General features: G+C 38.2%; 1 protein-coding gene and 1 long non-coding RNA gene across 4 annotated transcripts; one reads left to right on the forward strand and one right to left on the reverse strand.

Moving 5' to 3' along the window:
* Positions 1–23,300, reverse strand: LOC122827015 (ATP-binding cassette sub-family C member 4-like). Of its 3 annotated transcripts, none has more exons than XM_044109478.1 (31): positions 22,215–22,447; positions 20,610–20,720; positions 17,591–17,711; positions 15,954–16,178; positions 15,785–15,874; positions 15,535–15,698; positions 14,127–14,252; positions 13,328–13,577; positions 11,959–12,066; positions 11,781–11,885; positions 10,999–11,190; positions 10,784–10,878; positions 10,492–10,578; positions 10,093–10,189; positions 9,294–9,482; positions 8,948–9,085; positions 8,159–8,196; positions 7,972–8,087; positions 7,765–7,911; positions 7,322–7,401; positions 6,652–6,802; positions 6,456–6,575; positions 6,268–6,378; positions 5,372–5,472; positions 4,492–4,683; positions 4,142–4,297; positions 3,159–3,248; positions 2,920–3,092; positions 2,749–2,849; positions 1,964–2,098; positions 1–1,889 (listed from the first exon to the last, which is right to left on the reverse strand). In XM_044109478.1, exons 1-31 carry the CDS (start codon positions 22,286–22,288, stop codon positions 1,885–1,887), a joined length of 3,888 nt encoding a protein of 1,295 aa, XP_043965413.1. In that variant the 5' UTR covers positions 22,289–22,447; the 3' UTR covers positions 1–1,884. The 3 variants fall into 3 exon arrangements, with proteins under 3 accessions (XP_043965413.1, XP_043965410.1, XP_043965411.1); XM_044109475.1 differs by having other exon boundaries at positions 3–1,889; positions 2,749–2,854; positions 22,215–23,300; XM_044109476.1 differs by having other exon boundaries at positions 4–1,889; positions 2,749–2,854; positions 11,796–11,885.
* On the forward strand, positions 15,586–15,972 carry LOC122827017. Its single transcript, XR_006369918.1, has 2 exons — positions 15,586–15,677; positions 15,926–15,972. It is a non-coding gene; the product is annotated as an uncharacterized LOC122827017 (long non-coding RNA).
* Positions 23,301–24,352: the final 1,052 nt, after the last annotated feature.

A 24,352-nucleotide genomic window follows, 5' to 3' on the forward strand; every position in this document is an offset into this window, starting at 1 on the left:
CTTTTCTCAATGACAGAACCGGTCCAGTTTATCAGGTTGTTGAATCTTTTCATGTCTCTGGATCTGATGCACAAAGATCAAAAACTAGACTCTCTAAACCTCCTTTCTTCTTAAAATGCAGCTTTTTTGCTTTCTACACTAAAAACTAAACAACATTTTTCACAACATTTTGATGAAATACATAATTACATCAACCAATTGTACATGTTCAGCTTCAGCTCTTCATAGCAGCACATCTGGTCAACAGTCTCTGTATAAGTGACAGAACAAACGCATGTAAATGTTTCTACTATTTCAAATGAATATTTTTTCTGCTAAACTTTCTAACACGTCATCAGAACTTATGACCTTTTCTAACATACATGATACCTGGTTACAGTAAAAACTCCTACATAAACATGCATTTCAAACCACATCAGAAAAGGAACAAATATTGTTTTTGGGCCATACAATTTGAAAACTAATTACTCTTTTCTAGGTAAATAAATTTACTGTCTTTACTGCATGTGGTACCAAACAATAAATCACTTCATGTTGAATAAGAGAAACCAAGTGATTTTCTTCCATTTTTACACCATTTATAAGTTCTTCTCTTCCCGTTGTTGCACGCTGTAACAGAATCCTGCAATACCTAACAAACCGGCACCTCATGCATCTCCTGGAAAAACACGGTCGGAGACACAGAGGATCCCACACGTCATCTTTATCCATAACTGGTTTTGTTTGTCGTTCTTCCAGGAGTTTGGAATAAATGTCCTTTCTTTGCTTTGTCACAACTTTTCTAATATATTTCTTTATTGATTTTTTTAATTTAAATGACCATGTTGACAGAAACATTGATACATTTTCTTTGGATACTTCACAAATTATTTCAGCTACCAAACCATCTGACAAACAGACTAAACATCAACATTTTCTAAACTCTAATTTATGAAAAGACTTATACAATTACAGAGTTTACATTCACAGCCTAAACTTTTCTTTCTTCCTTACAGGAATTAAATTATCATTTGGAATGCAAAGAGAAAACCCTCAACAAGAAACACTGCAAGGCAACAAAAACATTGGCACTTTTATAAGAATCATTTCATATTTCTATTCTATCTGAATACAATTTGGTTTGACTGTAAACACATTGATTTAGATACAACTAGACTATAAAAGTGTCACAAAAAGAGAGAAAGTTCAGCATTAATGATACTTCAATAAACAAACAAAACGCTGCACAGCAACCAGACCGACCACAGGGTTTCTGCTGAACCATCATTTAAACTACTAATTTATCCATCTTTGGTTTATTTACTCCATCCAATAAGAAAAGATTAGGCGTATTGCTCCTTTATTTTCATTTCAACTCTATGCATCATTTGGAAAGTTGAGCAGCAGCACAAACTGGCACCAGAAACATTCAATCATGATATAAAAAACACACAGAGTGTCGATGAAAAGTTTGTTTTCTCCATCAGTAATATTTTATCCTGTAGCTTCATTATTGCATTTACATTTCATTTAGATTTACTAATCACACTTTCTGCATCATTTCCACTGTTTATCTACAAGTTTAACTGACTTGATGTTTTCATCAGTCTGACTTTATTATTTCTTAAACTTCTGGAGCTACTGGTGTCTTTAGACATTTTGTGTTTTTTAAAACTAAAACCATTTGAACTGATTTCAGGCAGAAAACACTCAACATCACAAACTGTCTACAGTTTCTATGTTCAGCATATAAATATGATATTTGTGTCAGTGAAAACACTCTGTGTGTGTTATGAACTTCTACATTTCTCAGACACACCTGTACGTCCACATCACATTTCATTGGACTCTGGACAGCTCCGCTCCGTTCTGGGGTTCTGGGAGCCGTTCGGTTCGGTTCGCTGGTCAGACTGTGGAAACGTCGCTTCTGTTAACTGGGAGCCAGAAGATTCACCCAGAGGAAAACGATTCTTTTCCAGCTCACCTGTCTGGCTGATTCCAGCAGAGCCGCCGCCTCGGCCCGGCCCGTCTGCTGGACCAGCCTGTAGAGGGCGCTGTCTTGGTTCTGCAGCAGAGCGAAGGGTCGGTCCAATTCCTGGATGATGCCACCGTCCAGAACCTTCAGGAATGTCAGTTAATGTTCCACTGTACCTCCAAACATCGAGACTTAGAGGAACTCTGAGTTTCTACAAGTTTGATCCAGATTTGTGGAGCCTAGAAGCTGAATGCTGCTTCTCCATACAGCAGATCTTTAAATTACTGAATGATTTCTAAAACAAAAACATATTTTTAATTGTAGATACACAAATTGTAACTGTAGAACTGGTGTGATGTGGTTTTAATCCTGGTTTTAATCAGATCACCAGCAGCAGCGTTTTACTTCTAATTACTGTTTTAGGCAGATCTGCTGCAATAATCGAGGACTACAGATGAGTTCATCTAGTGCCGACACATAGTTCTTCAGGTGACAGAAGGCCGACTTTGCAACTGTCTTCATGTGGCTCTGAAGGTCAGAGTTCATCACCACATCCACACTCTAAAAACTCCTGATTTCTTTTCACCATCCAGTAACTCTGTTCCACTGGGGGCCTGAATTAAAACTTCTGTTACTTCAACACTGAACTGAGAATAAATATAATATAAACTAATTATAAACCTGTTCACTAATGATTTCAAACTGCACCAGAATTCACTTCAACCAAACAACTTACACAGAGAAAGAGAGAGATCTACCAGATCTACCAGAGATCTACCAATCAGAAGTCTCACCAGGATGCGGTCGCTGTCTATGATGGTGTTCAGGCGGTGAGCGATGGTGAGAACGGTACATTCCCTGAATGTGTCCCGGATGGTTTTCTGGATCAGCTCGTCTGTCCTGCAACAACAGAGATGTTTTATGATCTGTGTGTGTGTGTGTGTGTGTTTCTCTCCGTGGCGTACCGCGGGTCCACGTTGGCTGTGGCCTCGTCGATGATGAGGATGCGGTTCCTCCTCAGGACGGCTCTGGCCAAACACACCAGCTGCCTCTGACCCACGCTGAAGTTGGAGCCGGTCTCGGCCAGAACCGTTTCCAGCTTTCCCGGCAGATCCTCGGCTACGGACTTCAGCTGGACCTGAGGGAACGTCGCCGACGGTCACGATGTGACTCGGTCACTAAAGAAGACTTTGTGAACACTCGCCTCCTCCAGAGCTCTCCACAGCTCCTCGTCAGAGTGCCGGCCAAACGGATCCAGGTTCCTCCTCAGCGTGTCGGTAAACAAAACCGGATCCTTCGGATCGAAGGGAAACAAAGACAACAGAACCGTTAACAGAACCTGTGCTACAAGGCTGAAAGAACTGATGAGAAACACAACATCTCCTGTAAGTCACTTTTACTTGTTTGTGTCCCTATTTGGGACTTCTAGACTTTATTTACTTTGACATGTAGTCAGAAGATCAAGCTCACAAACACCTACTACAGTAAGAGCATATTTCACTCAGGGAAATGGAGAAAGTAGACAACCAATAATTTATTTTACTGTTAATAATTTTTGGGTAAAAACTCTACTAGCTGATCAAATTATCAATCAGTTTATATTTAACTGTTACCAGACAAACAAAAATATAAAGTAGATTTTAAGGAAAACGTCCAGATTTTGTAGATGACTTACAACAAATAAATACTTCTTTTAAAATCAGTTTCTTTCTATTTACACCTCATGAAGCTTTAAGAAAAACTAACTCTGTGTTTGGTGATTATTTACTTAGAAGATGTTTAAGGATTTAAAATGAAATTAAATTAAAAAGTGTTGTTTGTTTCATTGTGTTTTCCTGTGTTTACATCCTCACTGTTTAAACCTGAATCTTGTTCAGTTCAATTAAAGTCAAAGAAAACAACAAAACTAAATCAGCTAAACTGATTTTAAACAGTTACAGTTTAAGTTGCTTACAGCAGCTTTAACAACAATAACTTACAGAACAGATTGTACAAAACTATTGGTGGTAAATCTTTGACCAGCTGAACACACAGTGTGTGTGTTTGTGTGTGTGTGTGTGTGTGTGTGTGTTTGGGTCGTGAACTGGTGTTCTGAAGAACCAGGTCCAAAGTCCAACACCAAGCTGCTCCCAGTCTAACTGCTCTCTTCTCTAACAGAATCGCTGGATCAGGTCCGTTTCCGCTCACCTGAGGAATGATGGACATCTTCTGGCGCAGGTCGTGGAGGCCAAGGTCAGAGGTCAAAACGCCGTCGATGTAGATTTTCCCCCGAGGTTCTGCCAGGCGGAACAGAGCCGAGATCAGAGAGCTTTTCCCGGCTCCGGTTCTTCCGACGATCCCCAACTGAAAATAAATCATTTGGAAAACAAACTGGGAGTTCAGGTTGGATGTCAAATCAAAGACATCAAGTGTTGGATTTCTGGTTCCTAAAATAACTATCAACAATTAATTATCGACGATTACCAATAATCAAACGTTTGCATCTTCAGTCCTATTAAATACAGAAGAATGATGCAGTTTATGGAGAAGAACGAAACCTTTTCACTGGGTTTAATCCAAGCGCTGATGTCTTTGAGGACCAGCGGACCGTCTGCGGTGTAGGAGAAGCTGACCGTGTCAAAGGTCACGGCCCCTTCGCTCGGCCAACCGGGAGGAGGACGCTTCTCCGTTTCCCAGGGTGCTTCGCTCTCCAGCTGCGTGTACTCCACCACTCGCTCCACCGAAGTCATCTGGAAACGTTTTTGAATCGTTTTAAATGAGACCTAAAACATCCAGTTTTTATAAAGTCCAGCTAAAAGACGCGCCGCTCCAACCGTGACTTTTATTTGGTGAAGGTCGGATTAATTAAGTGAGAAAACAAATAAGTGTTTCTGCAGGTTCTTCTCCATTTTCACGGTTCCATCAGTTTTTGATGGATAAAAACAAACCTGCACAGAAATCAATTTTATGACGGATCAATAAAACTTCACAGAGTTTCCGTCACTCCTCCTCTTTAGAATGTGATAAATACTCAACAAGATCCCTTTCAAATTGTTTGTGAAAAGGATGAACACTTTGATCCCAGGGGGACGAGTAGCAGTGGCAGCATCATGCTCTGGGAATATTTAGAAAACTTTTTTAAGGTTTTCTTTTTCCTTTGGAAACCTGAGTCAAATCTAAAACTACATAAATTCTTCAAGATGAGACAAAAGATCCAGTAAAATATGCTGAAGGTTGTCGTTTTATTTTGACAGGATCTGGAAAAGCTTGGATTTGTTTCCTAAATGTGAAAAGATTTTTGATCTGGTGTTTCTGTTGCTCAAGTCTGCAGGTTTAAATCCTGGGAAGGTTTAACATTTAGTTTGCTGTCGGTTTCTGCAGCAGAAGCTCTTAGATTTAATTTTGACCTGATGACCATCAGTTTGCATCGTTACCTACCATGTTCTCCACCTCTGCACTTTGTCTGACACTCCACTGAAAGTTTCCCACCAGGGTCACAGCGTAGGTCAGAACCAGTCCCACCTGCCCGGCCTCCACACCTGTGAACAACGACTATTTTCAATTCACATTGACTTGGGAAACTCTTACAAATATTTCTTAAAGTCTATTTTTCCCTAAGCAGTTACTAAAGTAAATGTAACTAACTCTGGATATGCACAGGTCTGTCCAACAAATCAATCAAACAGCTGCAGCTGATCCAGAATGCTGCTGCTGGAGTTCTGACTAAACCCAGGAAGATAGAGCAAATAACACCAGTTTTAAAGTCTCTCCACTGGCTCCCTGTAGCTCAAAGAATAGAGTTTAAAATACTGTTGTCAGTTTAAAAATCACTGAATGGTTTAGCACCACAATACATTAAAGATCTGCTGCTGTTGTATCAACCTTCCAGAACCTCTCAGGTTCTGGTTCTGGTTCTGCTCTGCATCCCCAGAACCAGAACCAAACGAGGAGAAGCAGCATTTAGCATCTATGCACCACAAATCTGGAACAAACTTCCAGAAAACTGTAAAACAGCTGAAACACTGACTTCCTTTAAATCTCAACTAAAAACCCACTTGTTTAGAGTTTTATTCAAAACGTAATCAATTGCAAATTTATTGACGGAATCTGACTTGATGTTTTTATTGTTGATTTTAAGTTGCATTGTGTTTTTGTGTTTGATTTGATGTAAAGCACTTTGAAATGCCTTGCTGCTGAAATGTACTATACAAATAAAGTTTGATTGATTAAGGGTTCAATACTTCAAGGGCAGCTTAGCGACAAAAGACAAGTTTGAACGATTCTAAAGAACTGAATCCTGAGAATCAGTTCCTCAGAATTGGTTTGTGATTCACCGTCTCTGAACAGGATGCAGCCAAACGCCGTGAAAGTGATGAATACGGAACAAATGCTGTCGAGCCGCAGAGCGAACCACCTGGAAGTCATCAGGAACAGAAACCAGGCCTCTGAAACGCACAAACGTTACAATCACATCACATCTTCTGACACGCGGCTGCAGGTTGACGGGGAAAACGCCACGGACCAGAGTGCCGGTCCTGGTAGCAGTCAAAGGTTTTCCTCAGCCTCTCCTCGGCTCCCAACGCTCGGATCGTCCAGAGGCCCTGAAGAGACGACGACAGGTGGGAGAAGACGGGACTGCGAGCTGCAGACATTACATTAACAACTTGAAACTCTTTTCTGGGTTTCTTTGGGATTCGTTTCGATCGGTGGACTTGTACTTGTGGACTCGAGTCGCTTGACGTCCCGAGACGTGTGCAGGTAGTAGCGCCTCAAGTAGAGGAAGAAGAGGAGCAGCGGGACGACGGGGACGAGGATGAGAGGGATGACGGCGGCGGCCACCGCCACCACGCCCACATTCTGCAGAAACAGCTGGGAGAGAAACGACCAGACGGCAACCAAACATTTACTATTTAAAACAATTATTATTACATTTAACTACATTTCACTGTTTACCTTCACAATCCTGACTGACTAAAATATCCAATCTATAAATTACATATTTAAATATCTATTAACTTCATATAAATATAGAATCTAAACATATATTATGAATAAACATTATTTTATTCTGACTTCCTCTACTAGTTCTTTAAATTATTTTTTTGTTTTTATTGATTATCGTAGTAAAACTATTAGAATAATTAGTTGCACAAGTTTTTGCAAGAAACATAAATTTGAGGTTTTTATCATAAATTATCAAACAGACTTCTAGAAATGATAAAAAAAAACATTTATATTTCTTTCTGTTTAAATGTTTTTGTGAAACATTTCAGTGGACAGTTAATAATGTTTCCTTCTAGACTGGTTTTCAAAAATAAATATTCATGACTAACATTAAAAATACAACATTTGTCAAAGTCTTTTTAAAATAATCATTAATTTTTTCACCTGGTAACAATCTACAAATGTTATGGGCAGCATGGAGTCCATTTGACCAACGTCTTTAGAAAACCTGTTGAGAATTCGTCCTAAAGCAACAGAAAACAAAACATGACGTTTTATCCATGCAGCAGCTGAATACACTACAAAAATACTAAATATTAATAAATATTTTTATCTACTTTTTATCTTATTACAACTTCAATAAGATAAAATTACCTTACAGTTGAATATTAAGGAGTTATTGACTTAATTTAAGTCCATAATTCCTTAATAATGATGGAAAAATATTTCACTTACAGGAAAAAGTAGAACTTTTTATCTATAAAACAAGCTTCTATATTCTCCTGAAAAGTTAGTTTTTCTTATTTCAAGTGTAATAAGTTCTTTGCACTAAAAGCTCTAGACGAATCCTTGGTAATATTTGTTGTTGGTGCAGCAGGTCGGCTCACCGATGGGGTTGACGTCAAAGAAGTGAACATCGGTGCGAAGGACGGCGTTGAACATGTCGTTGTGAAGATTCTGGGCCGATTTCACCAAACCGTGGAACATGACCAAACTCCGGACAAACCCAAACACCACGGCGGCCACGGTGAGACCTGCGGCGAGGTCGGCGTGAGTCCGACGCCGTGGTTACGCGTGCAGACGGTGAGGCTCACCTGAGTAAACGCCCAGGTAAAAGGTGAGGTGAAACTCTGCGTCTGCCGGCGTGGCGTTGACGCCGTTTCTGATGCCGACGACGGGAGCCGAGCTGTTGGAGACGCCGGCTCTCGCCCTGAGAGCGACGCGGGAGAGAAACGTCAAAAACACGATGCGCTGCGGCAGAAACATTACGGTAACGCTCACCAGTAAACCAGCCACCAGTCCTGCAGGATGTAGGCCACCTGCAGAAGATCAATACGTTGATTATTACCATTTTATCTATTATTCTATCTATTATTAATGGCATGTTTTATTAAGTAATATAAATACATTAAAAGATGGAAATTATTTATTCTATTCCTTCTTTAAATATTTATCTGCTGCTAAATAAATACAACATTCTGCTTCACTTATCAATACGGATGATCTATTGATTCTTTTATGGATTAACTGATTAGTTACTAAATGCAAAAAGTGTAGAAGATGATTAAGGCCAGTGAAATATAACAAACTGTGATGTTTTTCCTCATAATTACTTTAAATACCCTCATAATTTTTAGTTTTTTTCTAATTTTCTCCTCATAATTCAGATTTTCCCCTTCAGACTCTTCATAATTATTACTTTTTTGCCCTAATAATTCACACTTTTTCCTCATAAATCTGATTTTCTTTCTCAGAAATCTGATGTTCATCTCATAATTCTGCGTTTTAAATAAGAATCCTGAGCAAATTGTGTGATTTTTTTAATTTTTATAACACTAATCTTTTTCTGTCAAAAACATGGAGATTGTATTTATTTCACATAATTTTATCAAGGTGAAACAGATAAAGTTTCATTTTTATGTTAAATCCAAAATGTTTTGCTCTGACTCTGCTGCTCTTTCTGGAGTCTCTCCAGTTAATTAGATCCATAAAAACTCAACCGGAACAATAATTTTTTTCCACCAATAGTTGAACAGGAATCACGTTCAGCATCGCCATGACGACACAAACCTCCGCTACGATGCTGATGACAACAATAAGCAGCAGAACCAGAGAGCTGCAGCCGGCAGTGAAGTACTTCAGGTAAACATGGCCGTCGACGTTTCCTTCCACTCGACTCTCTTCTGCGAGCGTCGGAGCCGCTTCCGCCTGCACGGCGACGCACAACGCTTTCAGAAACACATCAGGACTGAAGGAATACGAGTAGGAACAAATATGTTCAAGGGTTTTGTTGCTTTCTGCTGTCATCTAAGTAAGTCATATTAACGCTGATTAATCACATGATAATCCAAAGTTACATGAGAAACTTTTCTCAGATTAGAAGAATCAAACTGTGATTTTTTTCCACTGTACCCACAGGAGGTTGGTCAGGGCAGCTGCTGTCTGCTGGCAGGAGGCTGCTGTGGGAACTGTGGGAGAAGTTGGTCCACTGACTGTGCAGAGACAGATTATCAGAGTCCTGCTCCTCGTCTTTCCTCAGCAGTGAAACCACGTCCAGGCTGGAGCGCTGCAGCTCCCCGTAGCTCCCCTGTCCCACCATGTGACCCTGCAGGGAAGGAACCCGACACGACCGACTCGTTTCTGTTTCCCCTGAACGTCGTCGCTTCCATCCAGATGTTTCATTCTTTTAAAACCACTGCTATACGCCACAACGAAGGGAACGGTAACAACTCAAAACCACTTCTTTCTCTCTGTCGGCTGAAACAGCAACACCAAATATTTCCCACACAAGCCATTCAGCCTGGTCCAGTTTTATGTTTAATGTGCTATCGGCTAATCTGACACAGTGGGTGTTTAGGTCGCCGTTTTTATTTTGTGACTAAACCAACACAGAATTTCACATAAAATCTACATGCTAAGGTTGACAAACTCAAGCTAGCAGAAATATATATTTTTTCCTCTTATTTAAACCTTCCTCCTGATCTTCTTGTTGTCATTGTGTTGAACATTAGCAGCAAAGCTCTGCGTCCCTTTTTCCTTTTATACATCCAACATACATTTATGATTCAGGGTGTTATGTTGACAACGTGACGGCTAAAACCAATGCTAGTGATCGTTAGCGAGCATCGTTTTGTCCTCCAGCAGGAAGTTGGGAGCGTGACGTCACACTGAAACGGACCGAATCACAAACAGAGCAGTAGTTTCTCCATTCTCACCTCCCTCAGGACCAGAATCTTGTCTGCGGCCTGCAGATACTGCAGCTGGTGCGTTACCAGGACACGACATTTGTTCTGCAGCAGCCCGCAGATACACCTGCCAACCAATTAACAGCCTTTTAGAGAAATGAACCAAGGTGTTTCTATTTCACCCTGAAGGGGCGAAGCAGCCAGAAACAAACACAGACAAGTCACAATCCGACCCTCCGGCACTTTCTGTTACTCTGTTGCAACAAGTAAACATAAAAAAGCTACAACTAAAAACTAAACAATGTTTTTCATACTGAAAGATCAAACATCTAACAGCTGTCATCTGCTGTTCATTCTGAATTTTAATGACCAGTTTCTTACGTTATTCTAGAAAAATTATTGATTAATAAAAGAGAAAGTTTCACTCACTGTTCAAAAAGATGCTTCCCAACTTCTGCGTCTACGGCACTTAAAGGGTCGTCCAGCAGGTAGACGTCTGCTTCCTCATACACAGCCCTGAAACCACCTTCAATCACTCAACGATCTCAGCACAAAGATAGAAAAATATCAACAAATATTTGATTCAGAATCATTTACAGTGAAAGTACTGATGAAATGTCCATTTATGTTTCTGTTAGGAACTAAATGCTACATAACATAATGTCTGATAAAGTTGATTTTTCTTTCTGAAGGTTGATGATGTCAGCGACCGTCTCCACACCTGGCCAGGTTCAGGCGAGCTTTCTGTCCTCCGCTCAGAGTGGCTCCTCTGTCCCCGATCAGAGTCAGATCTCCATCAGGAAAAACATCCAGGTCCTAAACAGCAGCAACATTTAAACAACACAAAGGTTTGAGCTGTAAAAACATCTTTATTACAGTTTAACTGTTCAGTTAATTTGATGTCCAAACATTAATAAATATGAAAACACGTCTCACCTTCTTCAGAGCGCAGGCCTGCAGCACTTTCTCGTACTTCTTCGGGTTCAGTTCTCTCCCAAACAGGATGTTGCTGCGGATGGTTCCGGGGAAAACCCAGGGCTGCTGGGAGGCGAAGGCCAGCTGACCTTTGACCCTCAGCGCGCCCGTGTCGCGCGGCAGCTCTCCCAGGATGGCACTCAGCAACGAAGACTGATGAGGAAGAAAAAGTTAGAAACAGGAAGGCGGAAACGTTTGAGCAAATAACTCTGGGATGTTTAAACAGGTAAAGTTTTTAAAAATAATTTCTTTTTCTAAATACATATTTATTTTAAATCCAAAACATACATTTTGTCAGACATGTGTTAGGGACATAATAAATATGAAACAAAGACAAAATGGAAAAGAAATGTGAAATTGTACAATAAAACCTCAGAAATGTAGAGATTAATATTCCTGACGTATTTTCCACATTTTGCTGAAAATTGATTCCTTTTTCTCTCCAAGAACAACTTCTCTGTTTGCACCGCAGTAAAACAAATCCATCCAATTCCCTGTTTCTTCTGGGGTCAATTGAATCATTTTATTTTCATTAATAATAACAGGATTTTGGTCACTTTTGCTAAATTTAGCCGAGTTTAAGAAACAATAAAAGCAGATTTTGATGCAGCAAAGTTGACTTTTCAGCAAGTTTAGTTATAAAAACAGAAACACTTTTGCTAGAAAACTGAAACTCTCCGTCAGGATGCACGGGTCACATTTATATCATTTTTTTAAACCAGTCCAATCCCCTGACCTCTGACCTCTTCGTCACTGACCTTCCCAGCCCCTACGGGTCCAATCACAGCTACAAGTTGATGCGGTTTCACCGAGAGAGAAATGTTCTGCAGAGACGGAGAATCCAACGTCTGCAAAAACCAACAACAACAGATGAACAAACATTTTCCAAAAGCTTTAAATCCCTGTGGATTATTTTCCCACCTTGTCCCAGTAGCAGCTCAGATTCTCCATCTCCACAACGTTTTCCTTCATTTCCTCCAGCGGCGGTTCAAACGTTCTTCTCTCCACTTCTTGTAACGTCAGGAAATTCTGGAAGGAAGTTAATAAACAGAAAACTTTCAACAATAACAAAACGCAGCACATTTTCTCCTCCGGTCTTTTTCTGAAGTTACAAAAATCCCCACAGAAAACAGAAACTGTTTTGGTTTTTGTTTCATTTAGTTTTAAAGCCTGTGAATATTATAAAGTAGACTGGACAATACACTGTCCCACAGGTTATTATGATAAATGATCATATTTTCCAGTAATCTATGAATAAACTTTAAATTTTAAAGAATGTTTTTACACTGGAACTGGAAAAGATTTAAAATATGCAAAATAAATAAACAAGGATTTATAAAGAATCTGTCAACAACATTCTATTAATAAAACACCAGACTGAAAACTTTTATCATCCAGTTTTTGGTAGAAAAAGAAACAAACGATAAATCATAAAAATGAAAAATGTTTTAATTTATTGGAAAAGGTTTCTAACTAAAGTACAAACCACCTCTTAGCTTTTTACAGCTTTCAACATTTTCTGTCAAGTCAACTTCCTGATGTAAATAAAATAAACGTAAATAAATAAAATGTTTTTCATTAAACTTGACTGGATGGAAGTTTCTGTGTTCAGAAATAATGAGGCTTTTCTGAATGAAACAGATAAATGAAACAAATCATCACTAAAAAAATCACTAAATCACGTTCAGCATGTTCAAGATTTATGTAGGAAACCAGGAGAATTTAAAGGGACGGACCGGGTCGGCACCACGCCACGCCACAACACAACACACAACAACACGCCACGGCCTGTTGGGTTTTAACAAAGCTGTATTGTTGTAAATATGACAAAACAAGATGGATTCCTGCTCACTGTGCCGTATTTTGACCCCAATAATTAAAAGTATCTTTTTTTTGAAGATATTATGACACAGACACGTCTGGTTCACAGTAGAGATGAAAACTATGTTCATTAATTTATTAATTGTTACATTTTTGTTAATCTCTGAGCAGAAATGAATCTTTATTATCCATTAATGTGGGTGGCACAAATCAGAGATAAATGCAGGTTTTTCATCTGAAAATGTTCTTATTTTAGCATCAATGGGTCTAAAATCAATCATTAGATGGTTGGAAGTGTTTCTAATCCCTGGAGTGTAGAATATGAATCAATCAGCATTAAAGGGATTTAAACAAATAAAGCTGCTCAAGTCCTGAATGATTGACGTCGACATGTTTTGACCAACATGCTGGTTTATTTAACCACTAAATTAGATTTTTATTTCCAGTTTGTAGTAAAGTTGAACTTCACCTTAATCCTATGAACGCTCACTGCGGTCTCCGACATCTTCTCGATGGCGAGAGGGAAGAACAGCGTGACGGTGAGTTTAATGGTGCTGTAGAGCGACACGGTGACAAACACGCTGCTGGCCGTGATGGCGTTCCCCAGCAGAGCGAAGGCGGCGAACGTCACGAACACCGTGATCTTGCTACTGGCGAAGAAGGACGCCATGTTGAGTCCTCGCAGGTAGGAGCTCTTCAAAACCTGGCAGATTTCTTTCCTGGAGACGTTGGACAGAAAGTGATATCCGGTAGATACCAGAAGTTAGTGAGAAATCAAATAAACAAAGTGATGCTGCAGGCTTCAGTTTTCAGCTTCACTCAGAAAGAAGATCAGGACAGGAAATAAGACCTGCACATTTCTAATGTCAACCTGCCTTCAAGCACAGATTGAAGATTTTTCTCCTTCTGATCTAAAACAGATCAGATCTGGTGCTATAGATGAGATAAACTTACTGTAAGGGATCCATTAATGCCAAAAATGATCATTTATGGCTTCATTAAGAAAACATGTTTTGGTTGGTTCTCATCATATTTACAGTCTGACCAAACATCTAGAAACTGATTTTTTTTTTCCTCATTTGCTCAGGAGAAAGTTTCTAAATCCAGTTTTCTGAAAAAACGTCCAGTTAAAATTTGATGAATAATAATAAGAAATAAGTTATAATACCCTAATGGAAGAGTTTAAAATAACAAAACAGATTTCTTTTCAGGTTTTCCTGAGGATAAATGGAAACAATTTGTTTCTTTTACAGAAAGTTAATTTTTACCGTCGCACTTCAGTGACGAGAGCCGACAGCGGTTTCTCCCAGGCGTACATCTTGATTATCCTGATGCCAGACACAACTTCGTTCATGATGCGGATCCGGCCGTCGGTGAGGACCGACGTTTTGCTCCTGAATGAAATACACAAGAAGCTCTTCAGGTTAGAAAATGTTTCAACATGAAAACGTCTCAAGATGCGTCTGTGGTGTTTCCAGGAATGCGCTCCGGTTCGGTTCCAACATGTTTTATTATGACTCATTATTATGCAGCGACAGCTAATTAAACAGCAAAACTAACCAGTTTCACAACATTTGAATGGGAAGAACCTCAAAAGCGAGTTTGTCCACATTCAACGCCAGGATTCAACACAGAACAACAAAAATAGAGACAAAGAAAACATCAGAAAACTTCACGTGTTAAAAGATTTCACTAAAACTACGATGAGTTTGTAGTTTCTCTTTAGGCCCAGAAGAATATTTGTTATTCCTTAAATTATTCCTATTTGCAGTTATTTTTTTCTTATTTCCAGAAATAAAAGAAAATTTCTTTAAACCCAACAATAACATTAAATTGTGGTTCTTTTCTTTAAACCATTAAATACACATTTTTAGAGTTGATATTTCTAGAATCACTTATTTCATGCTGTTTTTGCAGCTCCAGACAGAAAACATTTGAAAGTGAAAACGGCCGTCAGGGTTTTGATTTTACTAACATCACATTTTAACTTTGACATGCGTGTGTGACGTACGTTTGTATTCGGTTCACATTTGCAAAAAAACCCACCAAGATGTAAAAAGGTTTTCAGTTGTAATGTGACAGAAAGGAGGTTGAATAATTTAGCAAAGTGACTGTAAATCAAAGTTATTAATGAGTTAAAACTAAAAGTGAAACTGAGAAAACATTTTTATTAACTGGAATAAAAGCGGTAATTAATTTACTAAACCTTATCAGCCTTTCTAACTGATGTGAAATGGATTTTTCTCCTCCACACAATCATTTGGCAATCATTACAGAATTGACGTAATCAGGGTTTCCATCAGTGTTTTATAAGCCTGGCGGGTCACCAGGCTTTACTTGAACCCCACCAGGCTAAGCATTTTTTTTTAAATGCTTTCATTTTTTCAAACTTTATTGTTGGTGTTCAAATATTACTCATCCAAAAACACTAATTATCAAATGATCTTTTCACATTAACTGTCAACTTTCAACATTTTTTTTACTCAAAAACAGGACAGACAGCTGGATGAATGACGGCCCTACCGCCAAATCACCATGGAAACCTTGAGACAACAATGACCGTTGAATTCTGCACTGAAATACTCAAATTCATAAAAAAAATAAAAGTAAACTAAAACCTTACACTGTTAAAAACACATTTTATAGGTGTGAACAGCGAGTGTTTCTGTTTCGCACCTGAAGATGCCAAACAGTTTTCCGAACCACGTCTGAACCGGCATCATGAGGGCGATGGCGGCCACGCCGGCCAGACAGGAAGGGCCGATTTCAGACCACAGCAAGACGATGACGACCAGCGCCTGAAGCGGTCCGACCCAAAGGTAGTGTAGGTTCAGTATAATCTACAGAGACGGCCAACACTAGTGAGCGAAAACAGTTCACATTGAACCGCTTAGCTTAGCTTAGCATTAGCTTAGCATTAGCTTACCTCGTCAAAGCGGTTGACGTCATTAGAAAGAAGGTTGACGATTTGCCCGGTGGTTGTTCGTCCCATCGACTCGCTGCTGAGACGCAGAGCCTGGCCAGAGAAATTTTACTGGAACAATTTCATCCACTGTTTCTGTTGCAGATCGTCCGGACCAAACATCGTCACTGACCTTCTGGTAGATCATGTGACACATGGCCACTCGAATCCTCATGCCAATTCGGAGAACCTGATAGTAGTAAAGATGTTGGAGGATCGTCAGCGCGAAGGTGGAGATGGACATGGCAGCAGCAAAGCCGTAGGCCGTGTAAAGACCAGCAGCATCGTCTGGGTTATAGTTCTCAAAATACTCAATTATTTTCCCCAGAAGAAGAGGTTGGAACACCTTAATGGCTTCCTTTAAGAGAAAGAAAGAAGCTGTTAGTTTTTAATTCAACATGCAATCAACTGAAGCTCAAAAAGGAAAACATTTAAGTATTAAAAGAGAGAATTTATGATGATATTCCAATGTTTTTACAATCGTATTTACTCTATTTAACACAAAATAAATAGGATTTCTTTGTTTTAAGGGTGAAAAGTAACTACAACACCTGCTGAATGCATCAGAACCGTAGCTGTGAAATGGTTCAAATTTAGAAATTAACTCTAGACGCATTTGTTATTTTAATCCACTTAATGAAAGAAACATTTATTTAAAAGATTTCTGCATTCCTGGTTCTTCACTACCAACGTTTGGATTCTCCTCTTCTTCATCAATTGGCTCTGTTACCTCCTTTGCATTCGACCACATCTTTAATTCAGGTGTGTTGATGCAGTAACGGATCCAGGAGTTGTAAGAAAATATATTTATAACAGCATAAACAAAATTATGCTCAACAGAAACCCACCAATTTAACAAAAAAATATTTTTTTTTATAAAAACCTTTGGTGCCAGATGTTCCCACTGGTGCAAACAACAAAGAAAAAGAAAACAGGAAGTGGTAGTAGGTGTGTTTTTTAATGACCTAAAATGTAAACAAACTTATTCGTGTGATTTTACTTGAGTTTCTTATTGCAATTGTGAAATTATGGGGGGTTTTTTTGCCAACATTTGCAAAGGAAACGCAGCTTGTGAACCTTTGAGTTTAATTTCTGTTAGATACCAGATAACAATTAGCACCACTAAGGAGGCGGAGCCTGAGAAAAATATGACTCACAAACAACAGCAAACAAAACAATGGCGTCGCTAATACATGTACACACCAGCTAACCAGAAAAGCTAATTATAAATTAGCAAAATTTATCTAATTTATAGTTGGTGATGGCAGTGATCTGGATTTCAGAATAAGAGTTTTAATCACATCCGCAGCCTGATGAGTTTTATAGTTCAGCTTAAAGCGTCCATGTTAAAAAAGTTTTAAAAAGTCCTGTTTGTTATTTTATCAAGGTAATTTAGGTTGTTGCATTTTATCAAACTAAATTCGATCAAATGTTTGGCGTATCGACTAAATATGAAGAGTTAGAAGCTGTTTTTGACCTGAATCTTGTTCTCTAATGTATTAGACATTGTCTGTATTTGTTGTCTGTATTTATGCAGCTTATCTTAGTCTGACAATAAAGTTGGTTTTATGATCTTAAACATGCAAGAGTGATAACCTGTTTTTAAAGCTTAGAACCCAACAATACATGATATTTAATTTAGCTAAAATAAATCAATCAATCTGTTTCTGATTTTTTAAGGTACATCTGTGACTTAAGAGAGAAAATATAATTTGAGGTATAAATAGTGATTTAATTATTAATAAAATATAAATAACTTTCAGAACATACCAGTGAGAATACATACAGTCCAGCCAGAGCGTAAGATTTCCCATAAGCCTTCAGGAGAACTCGGGTCAGGTTTGGATCCTGCAGTTCCTTTCTTGCACTTCTTACTTCTTGGGTCCAAATTCTAGGAGAAAACAAATGGATTAATACTTTATTAAAACAAATAAGTCTCCATTTCATGTTTATATATGAGGCTAGAGTGAATATTTGCTGACTCCGCATCCAGTTTTAAGTCCTGATGTAAATGCAGCAGCAGTGAATCTGGTAAATCTTCACTCAGAGCAGGTCAAACATCAACATACCAGGGTCTAATTAGACTGGTGAGTGAAACCACATTTCACTGTTTCAAATAACCTCTTCAAGATGGCAACAGAAGTCTGTCTTGGCTTATACATACTGTCAAAAATAAGTTAATTTCTCCCAATATGGCATTTCTATGAATTACAGAGACGCTAATAGAGGTGCTAACCAGTTCTCCTATCACCAACATCAGACCTGTGCCTTAAGTTAGCTTGTTCTCACTTATCTTTGGACTTTACCAGGCAACCCAACATTGTCACTGAACTGGATCTACAAGACAAATGACAGCTCACTCTCAGTCATCGGCTGTCAAAATGTAAAAACGGCTGTCAGACATGAAAATGTAAATGTAGGAATGTAAAGTTAAGAACCAACAACTGCCAAAACTCATTGATCCCATTTTCTTCCAAACATCTTGTGGTCTTTTTTAAGACTATGTGATCTTCTCCTATAAACACATGATTCTGGTTTTTTTTCTGAAAGGTTTTGGTACGCGCTACATGAAGCTTGAAATGTTTGATGCAACATTAGTTGTTGAGTGTTTGGAGGTTTTCCTGAGCTGTGCAGATTCTCAACTTAGGGTGACTCTTTCAGCCACTCCTGAAAACATTGACTTCTTCTGCTTAATTAATGCATTAAGCAATAGAGCTAATCTTTACCTCCACTTGGAGTCCAAAGTCTGACAGAACATCAAGCACTAGAAATGCAGCTCACTGTTGATGCCTACATGGATCCTAAATGTTTTTGAGACCAAACCCAGACAAGAAAACGAGGTGAAGAAGTTTGTGTGCTAATTTCACAGCACACAAATAAAATGTTATCCTTTTGAACTTTCACATTTCCTACAGTAAAATAAATAAACTTCCATGCATTTGATTAGGATTTAATGTGAAAGATCAACACTAAAATAATTATGATGCAACAGTAAAAGGGCATGATTGTTAGAATATCCTCCAATTATCTGAAACGTAGAGCTGGACGCGATAGATGAGTATCAATAGATAATACATAACTCTCACAGCGCTAAGCTAGGTTGGTGGAGTCAACTAACTCGCTCACTCTTTGGTTACCTAGCAACCCATTAATTCTTTCGCCACCTAGCAACCACCTGTTAAGTAACTTGCACAGCAGCAGATTAAGGTTTTGCTACTGTGCCTCATAACTGCTAAACTTTGCTAAAACTGGATAAAACAGAAAAGGTGAAGCCACCAGTATGGCTTCGTTTCAGCTGTTTAAAACAAAAAACCAATCGATAATAACTATTGATCGACTCTTAATTGACTATTTGTTCTCGCTTTACCTTCTCAGATAAAGGATGTAACAGAACTCTGTATGTTGCCCAAAGCTTGACCCAATGTTTCATAAGCTAATCCTATTTAAACTTCTTGTGATCTTTCTCCTTAACCCATCTGAGGCCATTTGTTCAAAAAATAACTAATGTGTCACCAGAACAGCTCAGCTTTCACACAGAGGAAACTAGAAATAGAAATCAACTGCAACCAGTCAACTATTCTGATTATTTCTTATATTTAGGCCAAATGAACAGATTTAAATAAGTGAAAATACTAGTGATACAATAAACTGATTGTTATTTATGTCACATGGCGGATAAATGATTCATCTCACAGGGCGTGACAACAGTAGAGTTTAACAGACTCTTATTATAGAAATAGTGCTTCAGGAAGCATGACTTTTGAAAAGCACCACAGAGATCAGATCTGCTTCAGAAGGAGAAATCTTTACGCACATCTCTTCACCTGAACAAGCTGCCAACAACAATCCAGACACTCTGACTGGAAATGAGAGCTTTGACTTTCTGTGTCGCTGAAATACGTTTCCAGGGAAAACGTGCGGCGCAAACAAAGCTGTTCAATAAAACACAGTTGTCTTTTACAGTGGGAGGGTGAAGTTCATTACAGTTACTGGGTTTTGTCCAGAATAGAGATGAAAACAAATTGTATTAAAACCCAACAATAAAACATTTTATTATCGCTAAACAAGCAAATAATCATCTGGCAAGGAGTTAGTAGTTATTCTGCTGCTACATGTCCAGTTATTACATTGTTCTGTAGATTTTCTCATCTTTTAATGAAAGTCAGCTTGTTTATGTAGTATAATTTATTTCTTGGTTGTTTTGAAAAGGAACATCAATATTGTAACATCTCCTAATTGCACATTTTTGGTAATTAGTGTGTTGGTAAGTGATATATTTCATTAAATTGACATAAGAGATAGGATTAAATAAAAGTTCACATCTTCCTTCTCCTTTTCAAACAGAAAAGTGCACATGTTTTCTTGTTTTCAAAAACTACTTTAAATCACATGAATTAAAAAACAAAACATTAATAAGTATACAAATAAGCAAAGTGATGATAGAAAATGATTTTATATCAACTAAAACATCCAGGACTTTAATTAAGATAAAATTTTAGGTCACTTTTAACAGAAAGTTGTCAAAAAGTTGTGAGTTAAAACTAGAAGTGATAAAATAAAAATATAAATTATAATTTACCTGAACTGTAAATAATAAAATATTTCAAACAACAGATTTTTACCAAGAGTAAATAAACTTTCTGAGCCACTGGACGGTTTGAAGAGGGAAACTGACCAGATCTTCCACATCAGGTGGAAACTCTGCTTCCATTTTGGACCCACCCAGAACTCTCCAGACATTTTGACCCGACTCAGTCGTTTATGTTCTGAAGTGACCGGGTCTGCGTACCTCTGTAGATCTTCTCCCAGGTTTTCGGACCGGTCCTCTGGCAGAACGCCGTACATGTCGTTCTCGTTGAGTCGCTGCTTGTGACCGCGGTGCATCAGCGGCGTCAACCAACTGAACCAGAACCACAAAGAGTCCAAATCAACCCAGCAACACCGAAACACCACAGTGGTTTATACAGCTGCAACTAACCATTATAATAACTACCAGTTATTCTGACTATGTATCACAATTCTCCAGATTTTCAATAAACCTCTTCAGTTTTTGCTATACTGTATTAGAAATACCATAAAAAAGGGAAATAAACAAACAAATTCCTCCTTTTAAATAAAACTAATTTTATTTCCTAAAATGTGCCACTTTTTTGTGGAGTTTCGGCTCAATTGCAGATCAGAAATTTTTATTTACTCCAGTTAATAAATAAATTACTAAATTAGTCTACTTTTATTCCAATAATCTACAAACATGGAGAAACATTCAGCTTCTATTTACCACAAATTTGGACCACAGTTCTATAAAACTACAAAACTGCTGAAACACTGAGTTCCTTTAAGTCTAGGCCTGTTCAGAGCTGAGATTGATTGACAATAAATGGAATCAATTTCATTCGGGGGTGTTTTCTTTTTTGTTTGCTGCATTTTATTTGCTTTTTGTTTGCCGCATTTAATTTGTGCGCGTGTCTTTTTTTTTGTTTGCATGTTTTCTCTTTTGCTGCGCATTTGCACCTGTCGGCCACCGTAGTAAAGCACTTTGAACTGCCTTGTTGCTGAAATATGCGCTACAAATAAACTTGAATGACTAAATCATTTCATGCCAATTAGCCTGACTAATAATTTCAGATGTAGTTTTTACGGATCCTGAGGGAAACTCGAAACTTTAATCCAATTAAATCGATAAGTTGCTGACTTTAAGCTCAAGCAAACTTGGTATATGCAGCAAAACAATAACTGAAAACAAGCTTTTAAAAAATATTATTGCTCCAAACTTTTTCTAAGAAACGAAGCAAAAACAAAAAACATGCAAACTAAGTAAAATAGTTACTATGACACCAGTAGAGTAAAATGAAAGAAGCTCAAAAACACAAAAGTGGACAAAATATAAACTTTTCTGCTAGACTTTGTAAAAAATTCCTCTTTAGAAAAGTAGAGAAAATTTATAACGTAAATAAAGTTATTTAAGAGGGACTTTTTTCTTTTTAAATCTAATTTAACATTGTTTAATAGCCTGATATCACAATTTACCAAAATATACTCAGAAACAAATGCACAAAAAGTATTGCCATTTTTTAAATTGATCAAATTAAGTTCAATTAATACACCTTTAAAAGTGCTAGGTATGCAATAATCTCTTACTAAGCACGTTTCACAACACGCCGTTTGGAAACGCTTTAGAAATTTGCATCTTACGATCCGTCATGTATAAACAGATCATTCAGCGCAGCTGTCAGTCCTACAGTTTTGTTTTCATTTGAATATTTTTACCGGCAGTTATTCACAAAGTTTTAAGTGACTTCAGAAATGCAGAACCAAAACCGATCAGTACCGATCCACGGTTCGTTTGCAGTAATTCTAACATATAAACATTTCCCGGCTGCGCCGCTTCTCTTACCAGAGGAACAGCTTTGAGAACAGGTTGGCGGTGGCCAGCGGGTTCCTCCTGCCTCCTTTCTCCGGGTTCTCCATGCTCCGACTGTCATCGGCTCGGCCGGCTGCGCTCCTGTCAGGCCCTGGAGCAAATCGCTGACAGGACAAGCAGGCGGAGACTCAACCTACAGACTCAGCCGACAGGCTCGCTGCAGCTGCGCTGTCGCAGTCAGCTGGTGCGCAAATGGCGCAGGAAAGCTGGAAGGGAAAGTCAGATTGTTTACCTCGGATAATTAGCTGCACTGTCTGTTGTTTTTCTGTAGCGAACTACGGATTCTGGGTCCGTGTTTACATATTTCTTATCACGTGACCCGAGCCCTGCCAATGACTGCGGTCGTGAGAATCGCATGAAAAATGTTTCACCGCGTTTGACTTTTTACGATGCGACTTCAGGTTCAGATTAGGATTATTTGACACGGATAGAGCAGCCAAACAGTGTAATAAAATAAAAGTAGCACTACGTCAACTTATTTTTATTCACGTAAAAAATAACCATGTAAAAGTAGAAAGTGACAATAATTCATAGCAGTAACAAAATCAAGAAAAACAGGTTCTAAATGTTTTCGTTTTGTTGACAGTTGTAACTGAGACTACAAATAAATTTGATGCTTTATAAATGCATGAAGCTGCAAGTGAAACAAGCTAATCAATGTAATGACTTTTGATTTTAGGTTTCCAATATCCACATGGGATCAAAGCTTCTTCTAGCAAAATGTGATCGCAGTCTAAAGCATGTAAAGAACCACTCATTCTGGATATTCAATTACAACACAGAAGGATAGCCACAAAACCTGAGATTTTGGCCATTCTGAGATTTGAAAATGTTTATAGGTGCTATTTTAAAAATGCTATTTGTCTCTTTTCCCTTTTGAGAACAGTAAGCAACAGCCGTGCTACTAATCTGGTATTTCAATACTCGTAGTTTTATTTTTCTTCTTATTTTACATTAATATCAGCAAACAGAAAATATGTTTACACTGTAAGGCTGATGATTAACTTTACAGCACTGGCAGTAACCAAAACGCTCTTGTACTAAAACACATATTGTACAAGCAGAGCTAATTTATAGCCACATCAGCTACATGTGAAGATAACATTATCATTCTTCTTACCAGAAAACCAGCTGACCAAACGTGCTAGAGCACCACTGGGGTTGCCAGGTCACATGCTAGGCTCTGCTGGGGTTGCTAGGTGACGGGGAGTGCATTATGATGAACACTGCCAAAAAAACTTTTCTTTAAACGCTTAATCACTGTGTTGCACATTTTTTAAGAACCACATGTATACATTAGACTCTTTATTATTCTTTTTACCTTTAAAGCGTTAAAATCCTATAGCTACATGATCATGTAAAGTTCATGAACCATACAAGGTTCAAGTATGTATGACAAAAACATACTTGAACCTTTTCTGTTTCAGGACCTGAAAAAGCTGATTGTTCTCCACGTCTACATTCTTCATAAACTTTCCTAAATAGCTGGAAGTAGCTCAAAGCTTCAGCTGAACGACTCTCCACTTCTGGACTTTGTTATCTCACCTTGTAAATATTCTGTAGAGAATCCCATAATAACAGAGCCGGGTCCACAATTTAAAGTCTTAATGTGTGACATATTTGTGACATATTGATAAACTTTACACCAGATATATGTAATACATTGAAATGCCACACAGTTTCTGAAATGGAATAACCTGCGTCTCCTTTACTCGTCTGCCTACGAACTAGTATTTTTTCATGAATATTAAGGAATTATTTATTTAAAACAAGCTCCTAAATCTTGCAGAAAAGTTATTTATGAGTTACTTTTGTTTTATTTTAAGTGTAAAAAGTGAAAAAAAGTGATTTTTCCTGCTAACATCAATCACCACCTATAACATCACAAATGCAAATGTTGAGTTTTAAAACTTTATCTTGCAGTTTCTGTCAATTTATCCATATTACTGTTTCTGGTTCTGGTTGAGAGATAAAAAAAAAACCTGTTCTGTTAAACCAACTTCTGAAAATAAAGTGACAGGACTGAGCCAGTCAATTGTAACATCATAGAGGCTGAACATATTGGCACGACTGCTTCAGCTGTGCAAATACCTGCAACCTGACGTGAGGAA

This window comes from Gambusia affinis, linkage group LG24 (genome assembly GCF_019740435.1).
Source record: "Gambusia affinis linkage group LG24, SWU_Gaff_1.0, whole genome shotgun sequence".
NCBI classification, from domain to species: Eukaryota; Metazoa; Chordata; class Actinopteri; order Cyprinodontiformes; family Poeciliidae; genus Gambusia; species Gambusia affinis.

What these genes read in the sequence shown, in the direction of transcription:
- LOC122827015 (XM_044109475.1), bottom strand. Translation starts at nt 22,288, where the DNA reads ATGGAGAACCCGGAGAAAGGAGGCAGGAGGAACCCGCTGGCCACCGCC. An exon ending in TTCTCAAAGCTGTTCCTCTG is followed by an intron (nt 20,721 to 22,214) that starts GTAAGAGAAGCG and finishes GTTCTGGTTCAG; the next exon opens with TTGGTTGACGCCGCTGATGC. An exon ending in CTGGGAGAAGATCTACAGAG is followed by an intron (nt 17,712 to 20,609) that starts GTACGCAGACCC and finishes GTTTTCTCCTAG; the next exon opens with AATTTGGACCCAAGAAGTAA.